The sequence below is a fragment of the Strigops habroptila genome, chromosome 6, assembly GCF_004027225.2.
Source record: "Strigops habroptila isolate Jane chromosome 6, bStrHab1.2.pri, whole genome shotgun sequence".
Classification (NCBI taxonomy): Eukaryota; Metazoa; Chordata; class Aves; order Psittaciformes; family Psittacidae; genus Strigops; species Strigops habroptila.
In genome coordinates, this window is record NC_044282.2 from 31,905,394 (window position 1) to 31,927,928 (window position 22,535).

Below are 22,535 nucleotides of genomic sequence, written 5' to 3' on the forward strand. Positions count from 1 at the left end.
AGGCTACTTTGTTAATATTTACTCTACCTTTACTAAGCCACAGAGTATCTATTGTAATTGGCCTATGGCAAAAGTAATGTAGAATTCATCCAGAAAACTGATACGAAATAGCAAATCCACCATGAAATCTTCAAGGTAAAAACAAAGCAAAATAATCCAGCACAGTAGATAACCAACAATATAATAAGATATTCACAATTCTATAATAATTTCAGTCTGGTTTGGAGACATTAATATAAAAGCTATTATTCTAAAACAAGTGCTTTCTAATCGAGTGCTTTAGTAGTCATATTAACAGATTTTATTTCAGAATAAAAGAAACACTAAAAAAATGAAAAGGGCCATGTCTTTGAAAATTGAATGATGATCCTAAATTCAGAACAAAGTATACTGCTTACCTAGATTTCCTAATAAAGAGCTTTTCATAACAGATTTATATATATACACACATACATGTGTATATATATGTATATAAAATACATATAAAAAAGGTGAAGTGGACAAATCAGTTTCACTGGAAATTTATCATACTACATACTTTAGTAAGAGACTATAATAACTATTTTTACAAGGATCTATTCAAAATATCCAATATTAATCTGGGACCAACAGCAGATCACCGAGCAAATGATCAAAAGTAATCAGTAACTATAATTTCTGCCACATAACTGTTGGGTAATTACCCTTCAGGCCAAGTTTATGTTAGGTATCTATCTACATTAATGAATTTGTTTAGATGAAGGGTTCAGTAAACAAACAACACATAATACTTATACTACTATTGATAGTAATACATAACACTGAATAAAGATTTTTTTTTTTAAATGTTTGGATGTGATAGAGAATCTTCCTGATCGAATGCTGGTTTGACCTTCACTATGCTGCTGCTCTTATGTACTGAAAGACAGTGAAGCCTGCAAGAGTTAAACAACTGAAGATATCTGAGGAAAGATGAAAAGGAAAACAGGGAAAAAGAGACCACTGCAGACAAGATTATTACTCAAGGAGAGTAAGCACATGGACCCATCTTTAAATCCTGTAAGTAAAGTCTGATCTTTAAACTTGTGAAAAGTGTTTTCTGAATGCTGAAAACAACTGAAGACTGTAGCACACTAAACAAATCCAGCAGCACATAGCTGCTGTGGCTCTGGTCAGATGGCTCATCTCCAAGAAAGCCTCAATGCAAGCGCCACTCTCCAAGCATAATCCATGCACATATCATGATTTACATCATGGTTTGAGGCTTCACAGGAAGAAAATCTTCCGTACAGTTAACTGTCTATATTTATTTCTACTGACAAAAGCTACTTTTAAATGTCTCTTCCTCTTCAGATCTGCTGAATAAGAAATCTATTCAATAAATATCTTCAGGAATCTTTTGAATATATCACTACTTATAATAGATAATATGAAACATTTGCAACAAGTGGAAATTACTTGAATTAGCCTAACTATAAATCTGACTACTACATTTAAAAAGCATTTCAATTCACCTCTGAAAGAAAATTCAGTGTAACAATCCAATTTAGACAATTCTGTACTATAAATTTAGAAATTCTAAATCCAATTTAGAAAATTCTGTACTATAGACAATTCTTGCCTATAAAGTTGAATGTAAAAATGTTCCAAATAGCTCATTAGTTTCTACATGTATGTTATCACATTAAAAAAGCAAAACAGGCAAGATCATTTTTAAGTAAACACCCTGCAAACATTGATAATCTATGTGACTGTCATCATTACATTTCTCAAATACTGAACTAAAATACCTTTTTAAACTTTTTTCAGCTATAAACTAAACAGAAACTCTCGATCTCTTCCATTTTATTTTAATTATTTCCTAGATATCTGAAAACAATGCCTACTAGGAGAGACCAAGTGTTCTCTGAAGAATGTAGACACTGCATGTATTCCAGGGAGACGTGCACGTGTCATGCATCTAAGTTTGCAGATTTTCACTAACTACAAGCACCGCAACTATCCCTGCTATACTTGGCTACTGTATCAAGTTCATCAGAATATTACATAAGAAGCTGTGAGATTGCATACATACATGTCCAAAATCTATAAGCACATGAATGTAAATCATAGCATATGCAACTCCCAACCAGTAGGAACATCTGTCTAGTAATTTGCTGGCTACAGAAACAGATAAATTCTGAGTTACAGCAATAGCTAGGGCATATATGTAGATTTATGGTTTTCTAGCAAAAATTTCTGTGTTTCATTCATGAAAAAAACATCAGAATACTCTAGGACAAAACCCCAAGAACCGTTAGTCTAGGCAGCTGCTATTACTGTCAACCCAGTGCACAGTTTTACCAAAAAAGACCAGTAGATATGTCAGTTGTTATGAGTTATCTCCCTTCCCCACTACTATCAGTCATGTTTCTAGTGAACACTTGAAAATTAGGCAAACTGACAAACACACTTCTAAACTTTTTTCCAGGTTCAGGCTGACAATGTACCTTTCTTGATCAGACAAATACTGACTATCCATGTCTCTGGATCTGTAATCAACTGGAGTTCTGGAGGCATCATGGTGTCTAGTTGGAGAACGTGATCTTCTCATTTGATGAATTTCATCTAAACTCCTGAAAGGTAGAAATATGTATCAAAATCTTGTGGGAGTTTTTTTCATAAGTAACACAGCTCAGTGGATTACAGTACAAGTTGATTGAAGGAAGTTTTTAATCATTAAATTGTAATACGTGTCTTCTAAAAAAATATTGCATCCTAAAATAAAAAAAACCCACCTCTAAATATAGAAAAGCAGCCATTTATACCACATTTAGAAGCATGTTCTTGTTTCTGTGTACACTGACAGATATAGTAATGGCATTTTTCAAAGCCTGTAGTTAAAGAAAAACTGAAATAACAAATGAATGCATAATATTTCACATGAAATTGAGTTTTACACATTTGTAGATTCACAGCCAGATTTCTAAAGGGCTGGTTTTGGGCTGACAACTTTTTGATACTTTGCAGGTATCTCCAAGCATTCCTTAAGAAATTCTGGGACAGGATATGAGAATGTGCAGTAGATTTTATCAATCTCAAACTGTTATACAAAAGGGGTTTTGCATAAATGCAGGTAAGCTTTGACCTCCATAATAGTAATTTAAAGCTCTATTTACATGGAAAAGAACAAGAAAAGAAACTACTTCTTAAGGGCAGATTCTTCCTTCGGTTTGATAACTGCCATTGGAATAAGAAGCGTTAGTTTTCAAAGTATAAAATTAAAGGATGGGTGGAATTGACTATAAAGTATTTAATTTGTGTATCATGCTTGTAGATAGAAAGATACAAGAGCATACAGAATTGTTTGCAAAAGCAGAACGAGGAGCTATCATTCTCTCTACTATTAAAAAAAAGTCAGTGCCATAGTCTGTTTTATGTACAGCCAAACTCTTCTATCTCTTAAGGATGCATTTCTGAGAAATACAACAGCAAGTGATTTGATGGGTAGTGAAACAGTTTCATTTGCAAAAACTGATGTACAAGAGGGGGATGCATGCAGGGACTTCAGAAGCACACAAAAATTCAATGCAAAAAAGCAGTATATATGGCATGGAGGATGGAAAGGAAAAAGCAAGATCAACAGGATTTTCAACTGGGAGGAGAAGCTGGTTTTCCACAATATACCAGCATTTTGAAACATCACAGATGTCTGGTATAAAATGACCAATGATGGAACTCCAAAAAATATAAACCAGACACAGAAACGATGGATAAGGACAGTATTGTAGCACAGAATTTTGTATACAAAATTCAACTAAGAAGGGTAGATTTTTAGTAAATGACCACAGCTGGTGGGCAGTAATGTTGCTAGCGCAACACTTCAAGCTCTTGACTAATTCAAGAACAAAGCTTCCTAGAAATTGGAGAAAGGAAAATTGCAAAAACTGGCTGATTTTTAGGGTTTCATGAGAGATTGCAATGGAAACCTATTGCCCTGCGCAATAAAACAAGCAAAATCAATTATGTCAAGTTTTGTGCCTAAACAGCCTGTATGAACTTTCAAAGAAAGCATAAAGCATCCAAGCAAAATGCTCAAAAAGGTTGTCTAGTAAAAGCAGCAAATGCAGAAAATGACAGTTTGTAAATCACTATCTGATTCTGTAAAGTATTTTTTAACTTCCATTAATAAATGTCACATTATAAATACAACTGGTAATTTCAGCTTGCTGTTACTTCAGAATCAGTTCAGTTCACACTTACTATACAATTTGTACATGTCACAATTTATTAGCCTACAAATATACTTAAGTAGCTTCATACAAGACTCAGCCACTGACTGAAAAAACATTTCCAAACCTACATATTAGTTATGGTACACAGATGATGAATCATAGAGAAAATATCAGTAAGAAGAGGTAATATGATTCATCCCATGAGTGCTCTCAAGTGATTAATAAAAGCATACATCAAGTTAAAATACTACACTATTGAGTTAGAAAAAAGTCTTAAAATTGTGAAAAATTGCTGAGAAAGAGAAGAGTTAATAAAGACAGATTATACAAACTTGAGACCACCCAGAGTTTCATTAACTTGTGATGCCTACCTCTGTAATGGCACATTTGGTAAACGTGAACGGGTCCTGCCCTGATCGTCACCACGGTGAGGAGATACAGATCGTGAACGATGATGTGTTGTTCTTTGCTGTTCTGGCACAGTTAGCGTTGTAGATTTACTTTCTCTAGTACTAGATCTATAACCAACTGGCAAGAGGGCAACAAAAGGAAATTAGAAAATAAAAGTCTGGGTTTGAAAAGAAGTCATATGGTTAGTCCTTCCAGAAACACATATCTAAATGCTTACACATCTTTCAAGTAGTTATTTAGCTCTTGTACACCCTCATGTATCATGCAGGCAGAATAAGTTCCTAGTATTACCTTTAAATGTCTACATGTACAGAGAAACTGAGATCATTTTTATTATGTACTGGAAGATGTGAAGGAGAGGACTGAAATACTTTTCTGACTTGGTGAAGAGTACCCAGAGCAACTTGTATTCCAAAACTGTCGTAGCAAACATTTGAAAGGAATCCAAGCAATGTAGGTTTACCTCATCTAACAAATGGAGAAGGCATGCTTGTGTTCAACATCACAGACTCATCCATGACGGCCCATATATAAAGCATCTTTCTGACTCTTCTTTCAGTTAAATACAAAGATGTTCTCCTACTGAATCTGGCCAAAGCCACCTACTTAAAATAATTATGGGCATTTAGAGTATATTGCACAGAATAATGGGCGTTGCACACTCTGCAGAACATTTTTTTCAAAATCCTACGAATGAGCTGCAAAATTTCTCATAGTTCATCTTTACGTAGGATTAAAAAAATCAGCAGAATATTAGTACAGTTTGAAGTGTTGCTATTCCCATGCCTTTTTCCATGTAGCACACTGTTACACACTTTAAATCCCATCCTAAAGCAGAAAATGAAGCTAAGATGAACAGCTTTCAAAAGGTGTCTGTTATCTTTCCAAAAGAGCATAAGGAGATTTGCTCAGACTTGAGTTGCTCACTTCTAGACATTCAAATTAGATTACAAGAATCCCTTCAGAGAAAATCCCTTAATGACATAAATGGTCATCCCTTAAATCATCCCTTAATGACTTCAAAAATTGTTTAGATTCCAAAATAGCAATTTTGCTGCTTCTCTGAATTTGTCTAACATTAAATTCCTGTAACGTACTACCTTTTTCATCTAAAATCCCAGTATCAGAAATCTTCTTTCCATCAGGAAAAGATTATGATTTAGTCAGTTGTTATTTGGACAAATTAAGTAAGTTGCACTTTTTAATAATCTTGTTATAGTTTCAAGTTTGGATTTTTTCATATTTTGTATAATTCTTGTAAACAGGTCTTATCCGACCTTTTACCAAATTGTTATGGCCCTCTTCAAAATGTGGCCCATATAGAGAGTCTGTATTAGGCTTGGTCATGTATTCAATGACAATAACCTGTTTAGCTGCAAGTCTGAACCCTGATCACAAACATCAAAGAAGTATTCATGCTTTTTTCCCAAATTGTACCTCAGTTTACTAATGTATTCTGATGGACATGTAGCTTATCTGAATGCATTTTGTCATTATTAAACCTAGAGAAAAAAACTTTGTTAAAACAGTGATAAGTAATCCTAAAATAAGAATATCTTCTACTATAGAACAGATTCAAATTAGTAACACAACAATGTGAACAGGGAACTACTAGATGAAGCATTTTATCATCAAAGGAATTTAAGACTGTTTTCCCTGATTATACAGTTTATAATATCACAGACTCCAGAACTGTGTCCACCTTTTATACAGCACTGAACAAACTAGCAAAGTTATCCAAAGATAACAGAAGAGCACCTTGGTGCTGTATTACCCTACAATAGCTTTCAGCCTTACACCAGCTTTCCAGCAACTTTAGTAAATAAAAAAAAAATTGGCTTCAATAAGTTCTTATCTTAAATATTTACCACTACAGATATGATAGGGAAGGCAGACAGATAGGAAGAAGACAACGTTGACAAAAAGATGATTACACTTGTAATAAGAACATATCATGTAGCTCAGAAACAAACATCAGCGACGATAATGTTGAGTGCATATGTGGTCTGTTCTCAAACAACACTGAGTTAGACATGCCAAATAAAAATAATGAATGTAATTCCATATTTAAAATGTGACATTATTCAAGTTCGGGGAGGGTGGGGGTTATTGTTTGAAAACTAGAGAGAACATGGAGAGAAAACTTTGGAGAGAGCTCACTTGTAGCTACAAAAGAGCTCATTAGTAACTAAAAAACCAGCAAATGCTTGCCACTTAAAGAGCATTTTTAATAGCAAAGCTGTACTGAGTACTGATGGAAAAACAGGCCTGTAAAAGTTGAAAGCATGCATGAAATTATCTACTGAAGTTTATCAACCTTTTATTCAAAAAAGGGAGTTCCTCGTGTACTCCATCTCACGTACTAAGGGTCTTGCAGAAAACGTCTGATTTTTCGCAAGAGGAAGCAAAAAGACTACACATGACAAAAGCTGAATGTGTCCACTTTCCCAGGACAACTCAATCTAACCTGTATGTGTTAAAAGATATTTCATTTTCCAAACAAGCTTGTTTTAGATAAAATCCTGTCATCGGTATCAGAAGGAACACTAGTTTACATTTATTTAACACTAAAATAAAAGAAATCCAAAATTCCTTTCCAAGTTTTAGGCAACCGTAATAAAATACATACAATTAAAATACACATATATAAAAAAATCAGTTTAAAATATATTTCCAGAGTATCTCTATTCTGCCTAAAAAATACATCTAGAATTACCCTGTAAACTTAAAAAAATCACATTCTGTACACACAAAGCTTACAGAAGAGAGTAACAGCAATTCACATTTATCTTAACTATTAGCTCAAGTACTGTCAAGTTGGTCAAATAACATAATTCCATAGTGACCATGACAGTGACAGCAACAGTAGCATTTCCTCATATCTTCAAATACAAAAGCTCTGTGCTCTCCAGAGTGAGCAAAGAATTTTTTTGCATGGACCAGCATGATAGCAGCAACCAAGCTTATGGTCATTTATGCAGAAGTTTCTCAGATGCTCATGGGAAACTGTCAGGTGTGACATGAAATGGAAGGTGGATGGATGATGAAAATGGTTGACACCAGAACTTTTAATTATTAAGACAATACATACAACAAGGTATTGTGTTGATGTCACACTGCTGCTACAGAAGGAATGTTAAGTACAATGCAACCATTTATACAGATTACATATGACAGAATAATAAATCATTCTGAAAAGTTACCCACAGCATAAGCAATACAGCTCATTAAAAATACCCTTCGGGATTTTGCCAACTGTGTATCAGGTTTTTTTTTCTTTTTGATTAAGAAAGTTACTGAAGTTTCGGTTAAAAAGATAGGCCTCAAAACATGTTTGGTTTTTATTAAATCCTTTACTGATCCTCTACTAACCCCTCCTATATACTCGGCATTGTTAAGGCCATATCTGGAGTACTGGGCTCCTCAGTACAATACAGACATAGAGTTAATGGTGTGAGTCCAGCTCAAGATCACAAAGATAATTAAGAGACTGGAGCATCTCTCATATGAGGAGAGGCTAAGAGATTTAAAATAATATTCTCTTCATGTAAACAGATGAGGGCATACCACAAAAAAAATGTCAAAAATACTCTGTTAAATCTGAGCTTCAAATTGAAGTTTCAGCTGTTGATATAAATTCCTTTTATAAACATTTCTGTAAGCTAATGTCTAAAAAATATATATACATCACCAAAAGATACTAATAACAAATTAAGATAGTACAAAATACTTTTCTTTAAATATTCTTGAAGTTATCAAAGTGCTATTATTTTTGAAGTAGTGGTCTTCCATTGAAAAGCAGTGATTGTTTGCAGCTACCAAAACCTCTAGGAAAAGAGTTTTCTCTGTTATTACTAAATGCTAATACTGCATTTGCCTTAGCAATTAGTAAAATGTTTGGAATTACAGTTTCAAGGATTTAATGTTAGTTAAATTAACCAAAATATTTTCGTCATTCCTTTTTTAGCTCATGGTGGTGATAAAACGAACTTCTGTGCTTCCACATTTAGAAGTTATGTGCCTATTTTTTTGAAAATGAGCAATAATCTTTGTGAAAATCTTGAGATATTAAGAAGGCAAAATAGCTTCCTTATGTTCTGAATATTTCAAGAAAAAAGAATAAAATAACAACTGTAAATATATACCTTTAATTAAGACAGAGCTTATTCAAGATATATAAACATCACCATGGATAGCAATGGCAAGTAAGTGGTTAAGGTAGGAAAAGGGGCTTTAAAGGGAAACATTTTGAGTCATGTTGTAAACGCATGGGATTCTTAATTCTGTTGAGAAGTAATATCTTAATCCTAGACTAATCTAGTTGAAGCCAACAGAGGCTATGCCAAAATGGTATGGTTTGTCATCCTTCATTGTGGGGAAATATGGATATATACTCCCACACATACTGTGCAGATGAATGTATGGAAAATCTGGACCAAATAAGAGCTGCAGTGCACTCTGGTGAGGTCCATATTTTGAGAGGCAGGAGGAGGGAAGGGGTAATGACCCTGCAACACAACAAGGAACTTCCATGCAACTTAGTTTTAACAGAGGAGACCGTTGGATGGAGAAGATACTGCACTATTCTTTCAGTGCAAAAGAAGGTAGCAGTACAAAGTTTTGGAAGATTTAGCAATGTGATAAGTAAGGAAGGTTGGACAGGAGGGTAGAAATTAAGAACTTGGTGTCCAGGCACATTTGTTAATCTGTGCCTAAGATTCTTGAGCAATTCAGTAGACAGTGGGACTGGCAACCTTTTCCAGCTCTCACTGCAAAATGCATTTTCATATGCTGTCTAGACTGTCACACATTTGTGGCTGATGACTGAAATTTTCTTTGCCCCTCTGTGCCTCAAGTCTAACTCTCATTTAAGAATTCAGGTTGCATATGCAAACAAAACCCCCACACTTCTTTGTATACCCACTTTGCATAGGAATCACAAAACAGATGCACTCCAGTTACGACTACCAAACAAACGTACCCATTAAACTCAAAATAGATAAATTTCTGCTTGGTCAGGTCAGCTGCCAGATTGTTTCTGATCAGGTAGACTTCAGGAGAAGTTTCCTCACCATCACTTTGAGTTTAGAGTTCAGTTTAGAGACTCTCAGCTCATTATAAATCCTATTGCTACAGATTAAATATTGCTATTTTCTACAGTGATCTCTGAAATTCAGAGTTTGGATCCATGCATTCTCCAAAGGCACACCTGAGCATGCACAGTCCCAAGAATTTTCTGTAAGAATCAGTTACTTAAGTGCTGACCCAGTGAATAGAGTCCAGTGCCTTCAGCTGAACATTTCTGAAAGTTTCCTGTTAGATGGAAAATGATTTCAAAAAGCAAATGGATGCCTTGAAAAACTGGCAGCTGAAAAAAAGTCCTGATTCTTAATACAGTCTACTGAAACCTTAAATATAAGTAAATCTACACAGATGTGCCAGTATCCACATTGCTAACTAAAAAAATGAAATAATAAACAGGAAAAATATTTAGAACCTATGATTTATTTTTATTTTAAATATTCAATCTCTCACCTGATGTGAAAATAACAAGAATAATCACTTCACTAAAGCAAATATCATTACTAGACATATCAGAACAAATTTCCCTCTTAGTTAGTCAGGTGGTAAGTATATTAAAGTAAGGAAAGAACCCAATCAAAATTGAAGGAGAATTTGGCTCAGTAAACATCAAAATGATATTGTGTTAATAAAATCTGTGTTTTATTTGTATGGTTATAAAATGAATACTTAAATTGTCAGATTATTTTAAACACAGATCAGGAAGATAGAGAGCTTTCCAAATCCCACCATGATTTAATTTAGGGATTTTCATCAGGAAAACTGATTTAGTGCTGGCAATGACATAGTGACTGTTCAGTTAGTTTGGGGCAACTGGGAAACATACTCATTTGACTTGTGGCAACAGTCAAACAGAAGCAGAAAAATGTGGTATCCAAAATGATCCTCAAGATTTTCAGTATGTAAGGAATGCTGAACTGAAAGTCAAATCATGATAGTCTATACAAGCATATACTTATGAACATTTAGGGTAATGATAGTTCATGAAGGCTTATGAAACTATAAAAGATAGCCATGCTCCATGCATCTTAATCTACAGCCATGCATTTGCAATAAAGTCCACGGGAGACTGCATTATATGTAAGTTTCAAGCAAAATGCAAAATAAAAAAAAAACCAACTTGCAATAAACACTGAAATCTTTAAAATTTACTATTTTAAAATTATTTTTAAATTTAATTTATATTTTAAATAATGCTTGGAACATTACGCAGTGTCGTGGTTTAAACACAAACAATTTGAACTATCCAGTGGTTCACATATGAAGAATGATACGTAAAAGAAATATAAATAAATGGATAGTAGAATCTTTACATTAACCATGATTTAGGATAGGTACCATGGAATAATCAGGAAAACTCTTTTTTTTCCCACAATGCACTCTCCAAAACAAGTATCCTCAATATTCCAAAATGTTATAAAGAAATAAAAACAAACAAGCGAAAAAGAAGAAGAAAGCAGGACCATGCTGTTCACCCACGCACCTGGAGGAACAACTCCAATACCATCATCAACATCATAATCTGAGATGTCACTATCACTGATTGGCCGAGATCCTGCACAACAGTAAGGTAAACAAATACCTGAACATCTGGTTGTGTTACAAAATGTAAAAAATATGTTCATTTAATGTACTACTGAAATGAAAAGATAATTTTAAGTCTAAACAATAGAGAACTAAATTGCAGTGACAGACAATTCACGAGACAGCTGAGACAATTTAACATCTTACAGCTGCTGCAGCCTCATTTCCCCTTCTCTTCCCCTCATGTCCTCAGTAATACTCTACTAAGATATTTTATCTCACTAAACCTGCAAAAAGTTAACTCAGAGAAAGACGAAAAAACCCCAAACCTTTTGTGCTATTTCAGGGAGCAAGCTGAATCAGCTCGCTGAACAGGAAAGGAGAGGTGGCAGCAGATGGTGAGAGAGGGGTAGAGGAAACAGCACTGCCAGCTTTTAGAAAAGTTCAAATACTTCATGAAAACTAACCTTTAATTTGCTCTCTCCATACATATCCTCATGTAGCAATTACAGCAGTATCACATTTTTGTAATTCTTTCCTGAATGTGCATCAATTTTCTATGCATTGGCTAGAATGAGTAACTTTCACATTTCAGAAAAATCAGAAAAATAGCTTGGAAACATATTTTAAAATACTTTCCTACATCCAACACATTTCTAAATAAATCTTAAATTCTTTTAAATGAGCAGAGAAGCTACAATATTGAGATGTTTCAATACATTCATTATATTAATATGCCTCATACAAACCTGAAATCAGACTCATTAAAACAACTGTAACTCCCAAATACACACATTTCTCTCTGCTGCAAAAGTACACTTCTCATTGTATAATGTGCATATTGGAGGTTAAGACTAGCTTTATGAAGAAAAGTATATTTAAGCCCCAGAAATCTTTAACTATTTTTTTTTTTAAATAAAAAGCTTTTCACTATTAAAAAAGTATCCAATAAGGATAAGCCTTATCTTTCTATTTAAAAGGAAATTTATGGAAATAAACATTTGAACAATTTTCTTTTGCTAGTGAAAACTAAACCAATTCCAGCAGGTTTCACATACTTGAAACGTATACGTCACAGGTGAAGGGCTGCCATGTCATAATGTCATAATTTGCATCTCTCTTCTGCCACACATTTTCATTATGTTTAAAGATAATTAAATATTATTTTTACCTTGCATAGGAAAGTTAAATACCATTACACCATATCCAGCATTTCCAATTTAAAATTTAAGAGAGATTAATAGAATTTGGACCTACTTTGTAATTTTTTGCTAGTGCTTTCTCCACCATGAACATGTCTTCTTGGCGTGAAAGGTGATGGCTGAGGCAGAGGTAGTGAAGATTCATCATGTGTCTGTAGCTTATACCAATGTGGTTCATCATCTAAAAGGGCTGTCTCCAGCTCTATAAGAATCTAGTAGAAAAATTACCAGGTTTTAATTTTACTTTCAACACACACACAAACACATATATAAAATATATATGCATATGTATTCAAAACCAAACAACGAACTCAGGAGAAATGTGACTGTATGTATCACCTCTCCAAGAAATTCACTCTCTTCTTCTTGTACTCTTGGCTGATCCCATACGGTTATTTCAAGCATTCGTTCTCTAAAATCTCTACGATGTACATGTGAGTAGAGAAAAGTTTGGTTCCATTTTGGCTCTAGACTTTTCTTTACTGTTTTGGTCCTCCTTTTACTCTTATCACTGAAACAGAAATATTTGTTGTAAATTGTTTGTAGAGATAAACCACAAAATGCCATCATCAGCACTTGCTGTTTTCATTCTTTCTAATCTGATAATGCCTAAAAAAGTATTTGCTATACAGTGGCTTGCATTCATCCAAAGTCTGCAAAGTTAATTTGATACTGACTAGAATGATTCAAGTGCAATTTTTGTTATAATTAATCTAACTATAACAAATTATAAACAGGAAATCTTTACTTCATAAGCATTCATTTAAAAGTTGATTCAATACATGGCTAATTACAACATAATTTTCTAAACTGAAATACTACCACCTTCTGTCTGGAAGAAAGTACATTTTCACATAGGGATTCCTAGGGCGTCCATCTGCTCTTGGTGGCAAATCTGTTGCTTGCAGAACATTTACTATTAACTGATGTCCCACTTTGTCGTACCACAGTTTAACCTACAAGAATCAGGTTACCAGAAAACATTACTGAAAATGGAGAAAAAACAGAATTTTCAGAATGCATCACATTAACCACAATGTAAAAATAACCCGTTTTCTCCAAGATACAATGAGACATGTTATTTCAAACCCCTTAATATTTAAGTTAGATAGAAAAGATGGTGGTATATACCAAAGACTTTTGTATTTACCACAGCTGAATAAAAAGGTGGTGCCTGATTATACTTACATTGTTTGTTGTACTCCCTGCGTGATCTTGAATCTGTGAGTGCATTTAAACCAGCATGTTTCTTAGCTCTACACCTCAAAAGCTACGCTCAGATAGGAAGCCTTGACTGCAGCTAAACTCGAGGCATAGTTGAAATCTACTCTGATTTGTAACCTGGCAAATGTTCTTACGAGAAGTATAATATACAGCCAAAACGTTTCTTAAGAGAATCATAAGATTATGAAATATTTGAGCCTGCTCTATACTTAGAAATTACTATGATCAATATAAAAAAATGTAGGAATGTACAAAACAAAGTCTAAGCATTCACAGTATATTTAATAAGCCTAGCTTCAATTAGAGTTACAGACAGTTCCAGAAGGTAGTGTGTATCTGAATTAAAACACAAAACTGAATAGTGTAACTCTTTAGAAATAAACAGCTCTTTAAATGCTCCCATAACAAAGATATGCTTATTATCTATGGATTACTGGCCATGTACAGAAGAGTCACCGTTTTCAATGCAGAGGGTACAGGATGACAAGTTACAAGGCACTTTTCTGGGCTCCTCTCAATGTAAATTCCTGTGTTCTTTGTTATATTAAGACAACAGTTCTTTACCTCTGGTTTGCTTACAGTGATGGCTTGTGAGTGTGTACACGGGGTCTTAAAAAATACCTGAAGGATGGTAGTCTTTACCAACAACAGATGTTTCTTTTGACCTCCCAACAGACCTTGGGAATGTGGAGGACTGAGGGACCAGCACTTCAGAGGTTTTTCATTAACGACTCGGGAAAAACAAAATATGCTCACAGAAAGCTGCCCTGGTAGGACTTGTGGTGCATCCCGTAGGGCTCCAGGGCTGGTCGGAGATATAACAGAAATAGAAGGCCTTTCCATCTTCTGAGATTCAAAAGAACTTGAACCTAAAAGCACATGAGAAACACATGAATTTATCATCCAAAATTTTGAAGCTAATCTGGATAACGAAGGAATTACTTTTTCTTTGACTTGTACAAAGTTTGTATTTATACATGGTATAACTGGATTAATATACAGAAAGAGTTTAAACTGATGCAGATAGCATGGTGAAGATGACTGTCTGGATATTCTTCCACCCCAGATTAAACCTGCCATTTTTTGTTTAATTTAAATAACATATACAAAAAGTGCTCCTCATATAGCAGTGACAAATTCTCCTAGTGTCCTCTAAGAGAATTATACATCGCCCCCTCCAACCCAAACTATTCTATGATCCTATGATTTCAAATCTTTGATGAATAAACCTATATTTGTTGTATGGATTATATTGCTGATAGCCTCTGAAACTGCAGCTCCCAAGGAACTGGCACACAGGAAGGCACACAGGACATGCATCTGGCATGAAGGATGCTCTGGTGCCTGTTGGACACCAGTGGTTCTCCACCAGCAAAATGCAGCCCTAACTGATGAGATGAGCTTGTGAGAGGTGTAACAGCACTCAGTGGTCCACAGAACCCTGTCCCAGGGAAGGTTGCTGGTTTCATCTCTGACACGGTTCAGATGAGAAGGGACTGGGAGCCGTGGCCCTCACACATTCTAGCTGATACTGCTCAAATGGTATAGTTAAAAAGAAAACCTTTATTTTGAAGTTCACCTCAGCAACATTTTCTTGTTAAGAAAAACAGAAACAAGAATGTTGGATTTACATTGGATGGTGCAAGAGTTGAAATCCTGACACCATTTGTACCTCTGGCAATCCCTTATACCTTTTTTCTCTCCTGTTAGGGCAAGTAAATTACTGGTTTGGGTCAAAGCATGTACACCAGTATGGTACTAACAACACAAGATATAGAACAAGACATTAAAGTCCTGCTTACATTTGTAATCTGTATAGCTTTAATCAAATCTATATTGTTTTGAATTTAATACCCAAGAGCAAAACCCACTGAATTTTGCGATACAAAAACCTTGCAGACAATGCAGTCTCCCACTGCTCATCTTTAAGAAAATTCATAGCTGAAACAAGACCATGCTTAGTGAAAGGAATGAGGCATGTACTCACTAGACTCTAACGGGGGGTGAGAAGTCTCGGGAATCCGTGGAATATCACTAAAATGTGAATATACACATAGTAATTAGAAACAACAGAGAAGCTTTCTGCTGGGACAAATACATTTCTGAGACACTTTTTCAGAAATATGGATCTGTATCTGTTCTAATGGGTTATAGGGAAAGAAAGAGGACATATTTTCCATTAGCATTCTTGAAAATCTTACTAATGCAAACTACTTTCAAGTTAAGGAACAAGGAGACATAACAATATGAACACTACAATGTTAATATTGTGGATGGATTCCACAGTATTTTTACAACCAGAAAAGTAAAGTTAAAGAGTTTTTAGGAGTAGAAAGGTGGCAAAAGGTAGTAGAGCTACAGACATTCAACTATTTTTTGGAGAAAAAAAAATCCAAAAAATAAGACATAGATTAACTCACTAGTAATTTTTATATAAACGTCTCAAGGAGTTCAGGGAACGAAACTGATGAAAATGTCTTACAATAATAAAAACAAAAAGCAAATAACATTAGCAATGTTAAACAGAAAGGAAAAGCGAACAATGTTTGCAATGTTAAACAAGCAAAAGAATAATGCATTTCTTCAAATGCTAATAATTAAAAATTAAACAATGGGTATGGCCATTTTTCAACATTCACATATGCAGGACATATACAGCTATAAGTAAAATCAAGCTGATCAAGTCCACACACATCTATCAAAATTTTGCCATCATCAAATTTACTCTTCCATCAAAATGTGGATGATGTTAGCTCCTGACTCTCTTCCGGTCTCAGCAATCATTGAAAATACATTGTGAGAGCAAGAAAAGTCAGCAAAGCAGCAGAGCAGGAAAATGGAAACAAAGCTCTTCAGTGAATTACTTGAAAATATTTTCATCTACACAAAATGATTCAAAATTAGAACTATAGTAACAATTCTGAAGAACATTTACAAGATTTTAAGTCTAAAACTGAGCATTTTGAAGGTATTCAGACATTTCTCGGTTCAGTGAAACACTATCTTCTTACTGACTTGGAAGTCAACATGACTGCTAGGTAAATAAAAGTCATTTATGAAAACTAAACAGACACTTAAGTCAGAAAACAGTGACCAGTTAGCTTTTCATGTCCTGCAATTTAAACTTCTGGTGCCTGTGTTTTAAAAAAGCCTATTTCAGCTCCAAGTTAGTGTCTCATATCAGCTTACATCTCACATCACTAAGCAAGAATGTGCTTCTCTTTGCCTTGACTTTGTCATTCAAGAGTAATGTGGTTTTCTCAAACTTATGGAAATACAACTGCATTACGCATTCTTGCCATGGCACTGTACTACTTCACAAACATATAAACAGATTAATGGCCTGTCGCAGAGCAGGGCTGCTGTGCAGACTTCTTCCTCTTAACACAGAATCATAGAATCATAGAATAGTTAGGGCTGGAAAAGACCTTAGGATCATCTAGTTCCAACCCCCCTGCCATGGGCAGCGACACCTCGCACTAAACCATGTCACCCAAGGTGCTGTCCAACCTGGCCTTGAACACCGCCAGGGATGGAGCATTCACAACTCCCTTGGGCAACCCATTCGAGTGCCTCACCACCCTCACTGTAAAGAACTTCTTCCTTATATCTAACCTAAACTTCCCCTGTTTAAGTTTGAACCTGTTACCCCTTGTCCTACCACTACAGTCCCTAAGGAAGAGTCCCTCCCCAGCATCCTTATAGGCCCCCTTCAGATACTGGAAGGCTGCTATGAGGTCTCCACGCAGCCTTCTCTTCTCCAGGCTGAACAGCCCCAATTTTCTCAGCCTGTCCTCATACGGGAGGTGCTCCAGCCCCCTTATCATTCTTGTGGCCCTCCTCTGGACCTGTTCCAACAGCTCCATGTCCTTCTTATGTTGAGGACACCAGAACTGTACACAATACTCCAAGTGAGGTCTCACGAGAGCAGAGTAGAGGGGCAGGATCACCTCCTTCGACCTGCTGGTCACACTTCTTTTGATGCAGCCCAGGATACGGTTGGCTTTCTGGGCTGCGAGCACACACTGAAGCCGGCTCATGTTCAGTTTCTCACCAGCTAACACCCCCAAGCCCTTCTCTGCAGGGCTGCTCTGAATCTCTTCTCCGCTCAACCTGTAGCTGTGCCTGGGATTGCCCCGACCCAGGTGCAGGACCTTGCACGTGGCTTGGTTAAATTTCTTAAGGTTGGCATCGGCCCACGTCATATTTTCTCTCTTTCCGGAGCAGAATTTCCAGGGCAATTCTCAGCAGTCTCAAATATTTACCTACCATATTCAAACCGATTCAATACAAGATTAAGCTTGTAATGTTTTCTTGTGCTAGAATGAACGCTCATCTGCAGTACAGCATTGCTCGTAATAACATCACATTTAGGATGTCTAATGAGAGCTCTTATGCGCAAGGTGTGTTTCAACATAGAAAGTGCAACCTACAGTGTCAAGTTTCATAATTCCTGGATGGGTGAAAAAAGACACTAAAATGAATTTTGCTTAGATTTTTTTCCATATTGCCGACCATACAGTAGAGAAAATGGACTAAAAAAAAAAGCCTCAAATATTAGTTACTTATATAAACACTTAAGAACTTCTTTATACTCACACTAAAGCACCTTCACACAGGCTGACACAGAAAAGTCTAACAATAAATCAACACTAGAATTGGATCCACACAGTTTACATGACAAAGAAACAGATACTGAAATGAAGATGCCACATAACCAAAAAAAAAAAATGGTGGAGAGTATTTTCCTCACTAACAGCTGCTGATATAAGTCTGCACCACGTAATGCAACTGACATAAATAATCAGATCTTTCTTAAGGCTTTACTCATCAGACAAGAAAGAACTGAAAAGTACAATCTTTTTAATGTAGTTATCTAAAATCCTCGTAATTCTTATGAAGAACTGACAGGAACAGTGGAAGCTAGAACATAAATTTCAAGTCCAGACAAAAAGCATGGTTTGCAATAGAAATGTTATTTGAAATCTTTAAAACTTTGTAGTAAAATGGACAGCTTTTTTCCCCCCTTGATATATATATATGATATATATGATATATATGATATATATTATTTAGATATATTTTACATCTGTATTTATATCTATATATATAATGCATGCATGTATGTGTGTATATGTGTGCATATATACATAAATTATTGCTAGGAAATCTCTTCCCTAATGTATTTATCTTGTTTAAGTATTGCTCCACACCAAACTGCAAGACACAAAAATAAATGAAATAAATTAAGTATGTAGTATAGTTCTGATCACCAAACTTGTGGCTGAGTATTCTAACGAGCTCTGTAATAATTCTGCTTTCTGCTACTGATTTCAAAATGTACATGAAGTAATTTAAAGCTATGCTTCTGCCTATACGTGAATTTCTTACAAATTCAATAATCCAGTTTACATAATAATTACTTAAATATTACATGCACACAAGAAACTATAATCTAAAACTTGTTATGGAGGAAAATTAGTTTTACCTATCCTGCTTTTATTTTTGGATTGCAGAAAATATTCTGACACTATGATTTACAAAAAAACTCTTCAGAACAAATAGTAGCTCATGACTTTAAATATTCCAAACTAGACTAGTCAAAGTAAATGGTAAAAACAAAGTAGGAAGTTGCAAAACCTCTTATTTAAAATAGTAACAAGATTTTACTCTCCTCTAGGAGTAATGTGAATGTCAGAAAAGTAATGTCAGACACACATCCAGTAAAGAGCTGCCAACATCGAACTTTGTCTTTCTATCACTACCTTGGAAGGCAAAGGTATTTTGTGGTCTTATGTGATGTAACATAAGATTATCTTATATCTGATCCTTTCACACCTCAATGAATGCATCATTTACATAATGGTTTAATTTAACCGAACTATATCTTCGGCTGAGACTTTTGTAAAACACAGGAATAGGTATAATTTCTCTGAGGGCTATAGTCAAGAGCTTGATCACTGAAGACAAACCAAATTCAAACGTGGTTGTAACCCACACTTTTTTAAGTTGCTCTAGTGACAGAAGCATCATCCTCTACACCCTACAGAGTTTGCAAGAGTTTCTAAGTATCTGTCCCCAGTGTTCATCTTATCTCCAAACCCATTCTTTCCCATCAGAACTGCAGATCAATCTGCAGCTTGCACTAATTACATTACTTGAGCGACTCTCTGGAATTCAGTACTGCTTGGTTTATGATGGAGGTTCAACCCCCTTGTGAGAACCTAGAGCACAGTAGCAGATCCTGCATAGAGGAGCTGAATCACATGAGAAAACCAGCAACTTTGGCAATATTATCTGCGGAAATCCAAGCAAAGATAGCCAGCATCTAACAAAGAAAACAGAGGCAAATGAAAAAACATTTTCTTTACCTGCACTGTACCACAGAGCTCACCCACGCACACAAGAGATGGTGAGTTAGTTACCATGCCAGGTTTCTTCTCCAGAAAACATAGTGCCAGAGAATCTTCTATGCCGTCCTATGTTAACCACCTCTCACATTGTATGCATATTCAGAGGTAAATCCTTCCCTCATATTTAGATAGCCAACCCATTAATTCTACTTTTTATAGGTTTCTTATTTACCTTGCAGTGCAATCATTAGTATTAGAGTCAATTAGTTTCTATGGAGTTTTCACAGTACTATTGTGGTTATACTGTTTATTGTTGTTATGCCTTCAACTGCTAATAGTGTTACATGCTTCACATTGTTCTCTAAAAAACATCCTACAATTATCCATTTCTCAAAATTACATTTACTGGTAGACACAGAAATCCAAATTTACAAGACTGAGCAAATTGTTTATACATCAATTTTGTAACTGGCAGTCTAATCTGTGGACAGTCTAATTTGCAGGCTCTCTGTCCTCCCATTATTCACTTAAGCCAAACTGTGTCATATTTGGGCATTTTAGACCTAATATGGTAGGACTTTTTAAACCAAGACCGTTAAAAGTGCTGGTACATTATTTGCATTATTAATACTGAGAGATGAAAACACCTAAATTATGCAGAAAAAATATAATTTTTCAGGTCTTTTGGGAACCTATTTCTCACAAGAATTTTAGGTGTAATAGATTACCACTTAATGCTGTATCAGGCAGCTTCAATTTTGCTGAGTCAGCACCTAAAGTAGATGCAAACCTTTGACATACTAGATTTGTTGGATTAAATAGAATTCCCAGTCATGAATTTGAAACACTCACATAGTATGGATAACAACACAAGGAGAAGCTAGGGGGTAGAAAAAAAAGTAAACTGTTAATCCAAGAAAACTATTTCCCATTATGTAACCAATTTACATAGATTGTAATTATTTTTTAAAAAAAGAGAAAAAAAAAGAAGAAAAAGAAAATCCTGTGCACTATGTTCTGTTTTGCTAATGGGTATCAGGATTTCTCTTTTTGTATGATGTCTGATATTTTTTTTTCTTTTAAGATGACAGACAGGTAACTCCCAATGTGATACAAAACCATAGGACTTTGACTTGTTACTGCTGGAAAAAGGAAGTATCTTTAAATTTCGAAGTTATATGTTCTAGTCACTTCGGGATATTCATTTGCTCTTCTCAAAAAACAAAAAACCCCAACCAACCAACCAAAAAAAAACCAAAAACCACCCACTAAAAACCAAAGCCAATAAACAACCCTCAAACAAACAAATTAAAAAATTAATCAAGACACAAATCTACAAGAAAGCGCTATTATAGTATGTAAAAACCTTCATGCCAAGACTCGATTTATCTGAAAATAAAAACACAATCTGATGTGCTTCATTTTTTGCCTGTGTCTGGAAGAAATATGCATGGGTCATCCAAAGCAAAACTTTCCATTTTATTGGTATTACTTACTACTTCAGTGTCCACTTTTTTAGTGTAAAATTCACAGCTCAGATTCAGAAACATTCTTTGATTTTGAATGCACTTTTGAATGTTCTATGCCTTAGTCCATTGTATTTTATCTTCATTTTTCTTCAAGAATGTGTCAGTCGAATGTGGTTACTTTGTACTTCATTTTTTTTTGAAGCTATTAGATTTATTAAGTTCATAAACTGAGATAATTCAATTGGTTTAATAAGTATCTTAAAAGTTGAAGGCTATATGACATATGCAAATATACTGATAGCCATTAACATACCTAAAGCTCATTATTTAGAACACTAATCTAGCTCCTTCCTTTTACATTAGGTGTACAAATCAATATTTAGGGCTTCTTCAACCGAGACATGGAGTTTAAGTCAGGTCCAGTATCAACATATTTATTTTCTGCTGATTTAAACATAAAAACTAGACTTCCAAAAATCTCCTAATGACACTTTATTTTTAATTAAAAAGACTTAGGACTAAATCTGCAATTTACAGTCAGGAATGTCTCCTAATTTATCTGAACGAGGAATGTAAAATACGGTTTCTACTCCCCCGCAGTCTCCATCTGAATGGTAATTTTAGCCTTTAAAAAACACTATTATTGCATCAAACGTTTGTTTTCCATTAGAAGGTGAAAATCATAACTGGGATTAGAATCAAATGTTAATTTTATTTAAGAACTTTTAATAGTGATTGCCATTAAAAAGATAGAACTCATTTGCAAAGTATAGCTACACTTGCACAGTAAAGAAAAAGTAAATCAAAAGCTGATAGCTAATAAAGGTGAAAGAAGAATGTTTTAGTCAGAAATAATATTGGGTTTTGTTTCTAAAACTGAAAAAGTATCATACTTAAGATGGATAAAAATTATAATTCGGATGAAAACTAACAAATTCAAACTGGAATAATCATGCATTCATAAGGAGGAAACAGTTTACTATATACCTGCAAGACAATGGTATTTAGAGACTTACAGTGAGTGCACATAAAATCTGGGAAGATGACAAACTACAGAGAACAGAGATTTAAATCCTT

The 22,535-nt window shown here is 34.9% G+C and overlaps 1 protein-coding gene across 32 annotated transcripts in view; it reads right to left on the bottom strand.

Annotated features, from left to right (window-relative positions):
* Nucleotides 1–22,535, bottom strand: part of RIMS1 (regulating synaptic membrane exocytosis 1) — a 309,338-nt gene that overhangs the window by 107,899 nt on the left and 178,904 nt on the right. For 27 of the 32 annotated variants that reach the window (XM_030490062.1, XM_030490059.1, XM_030490038.1 and 24 more), the window contains 8 exons: nucleotides 15,624–15,670; nucleotides 14,393–14,505; nucleotides 13,238–13,368; nucleotides 12,752–12,923; nucleotides 12,468–12,624; nucleotides 11,170–11,241; nucleotides 4,565–4,721; nucleotides 2,469–2,594 (listed from right to left, as the gene is read on the bottom strand). In XM_030490062.1, coding sequence (XP_030345922.1) covers nucleotides 2,469–2,594; nucleotides 4,565–4,721; nucleotides 11,170–11,241; nucleotides 12,468–12,624; nucleotides 12,752–12,923; nucleotides 13,238–13,368; nucleotides 14,393–14,505; nucleotides 15,624–15,670 — 975 coding nt within the window. The remainder of the gene's footprint in view (nucleotides 1–2,468; nucleotides 2,595–4,564; nucleotides 4,722–11,169; nucleotides 11,242–12,467; nucleotides 12,625–12,751; nucleotides 12,924–13,237; nucleotides 13,369–14,392; nucleotides 14,506–15,623; nucleotides 15,671–22,535) is intronic. The other 5 variants (XM_032920014.1, XM_030490044.1, XM_032920015.1 and 2 more) reach the window with 1 other exon arrangement.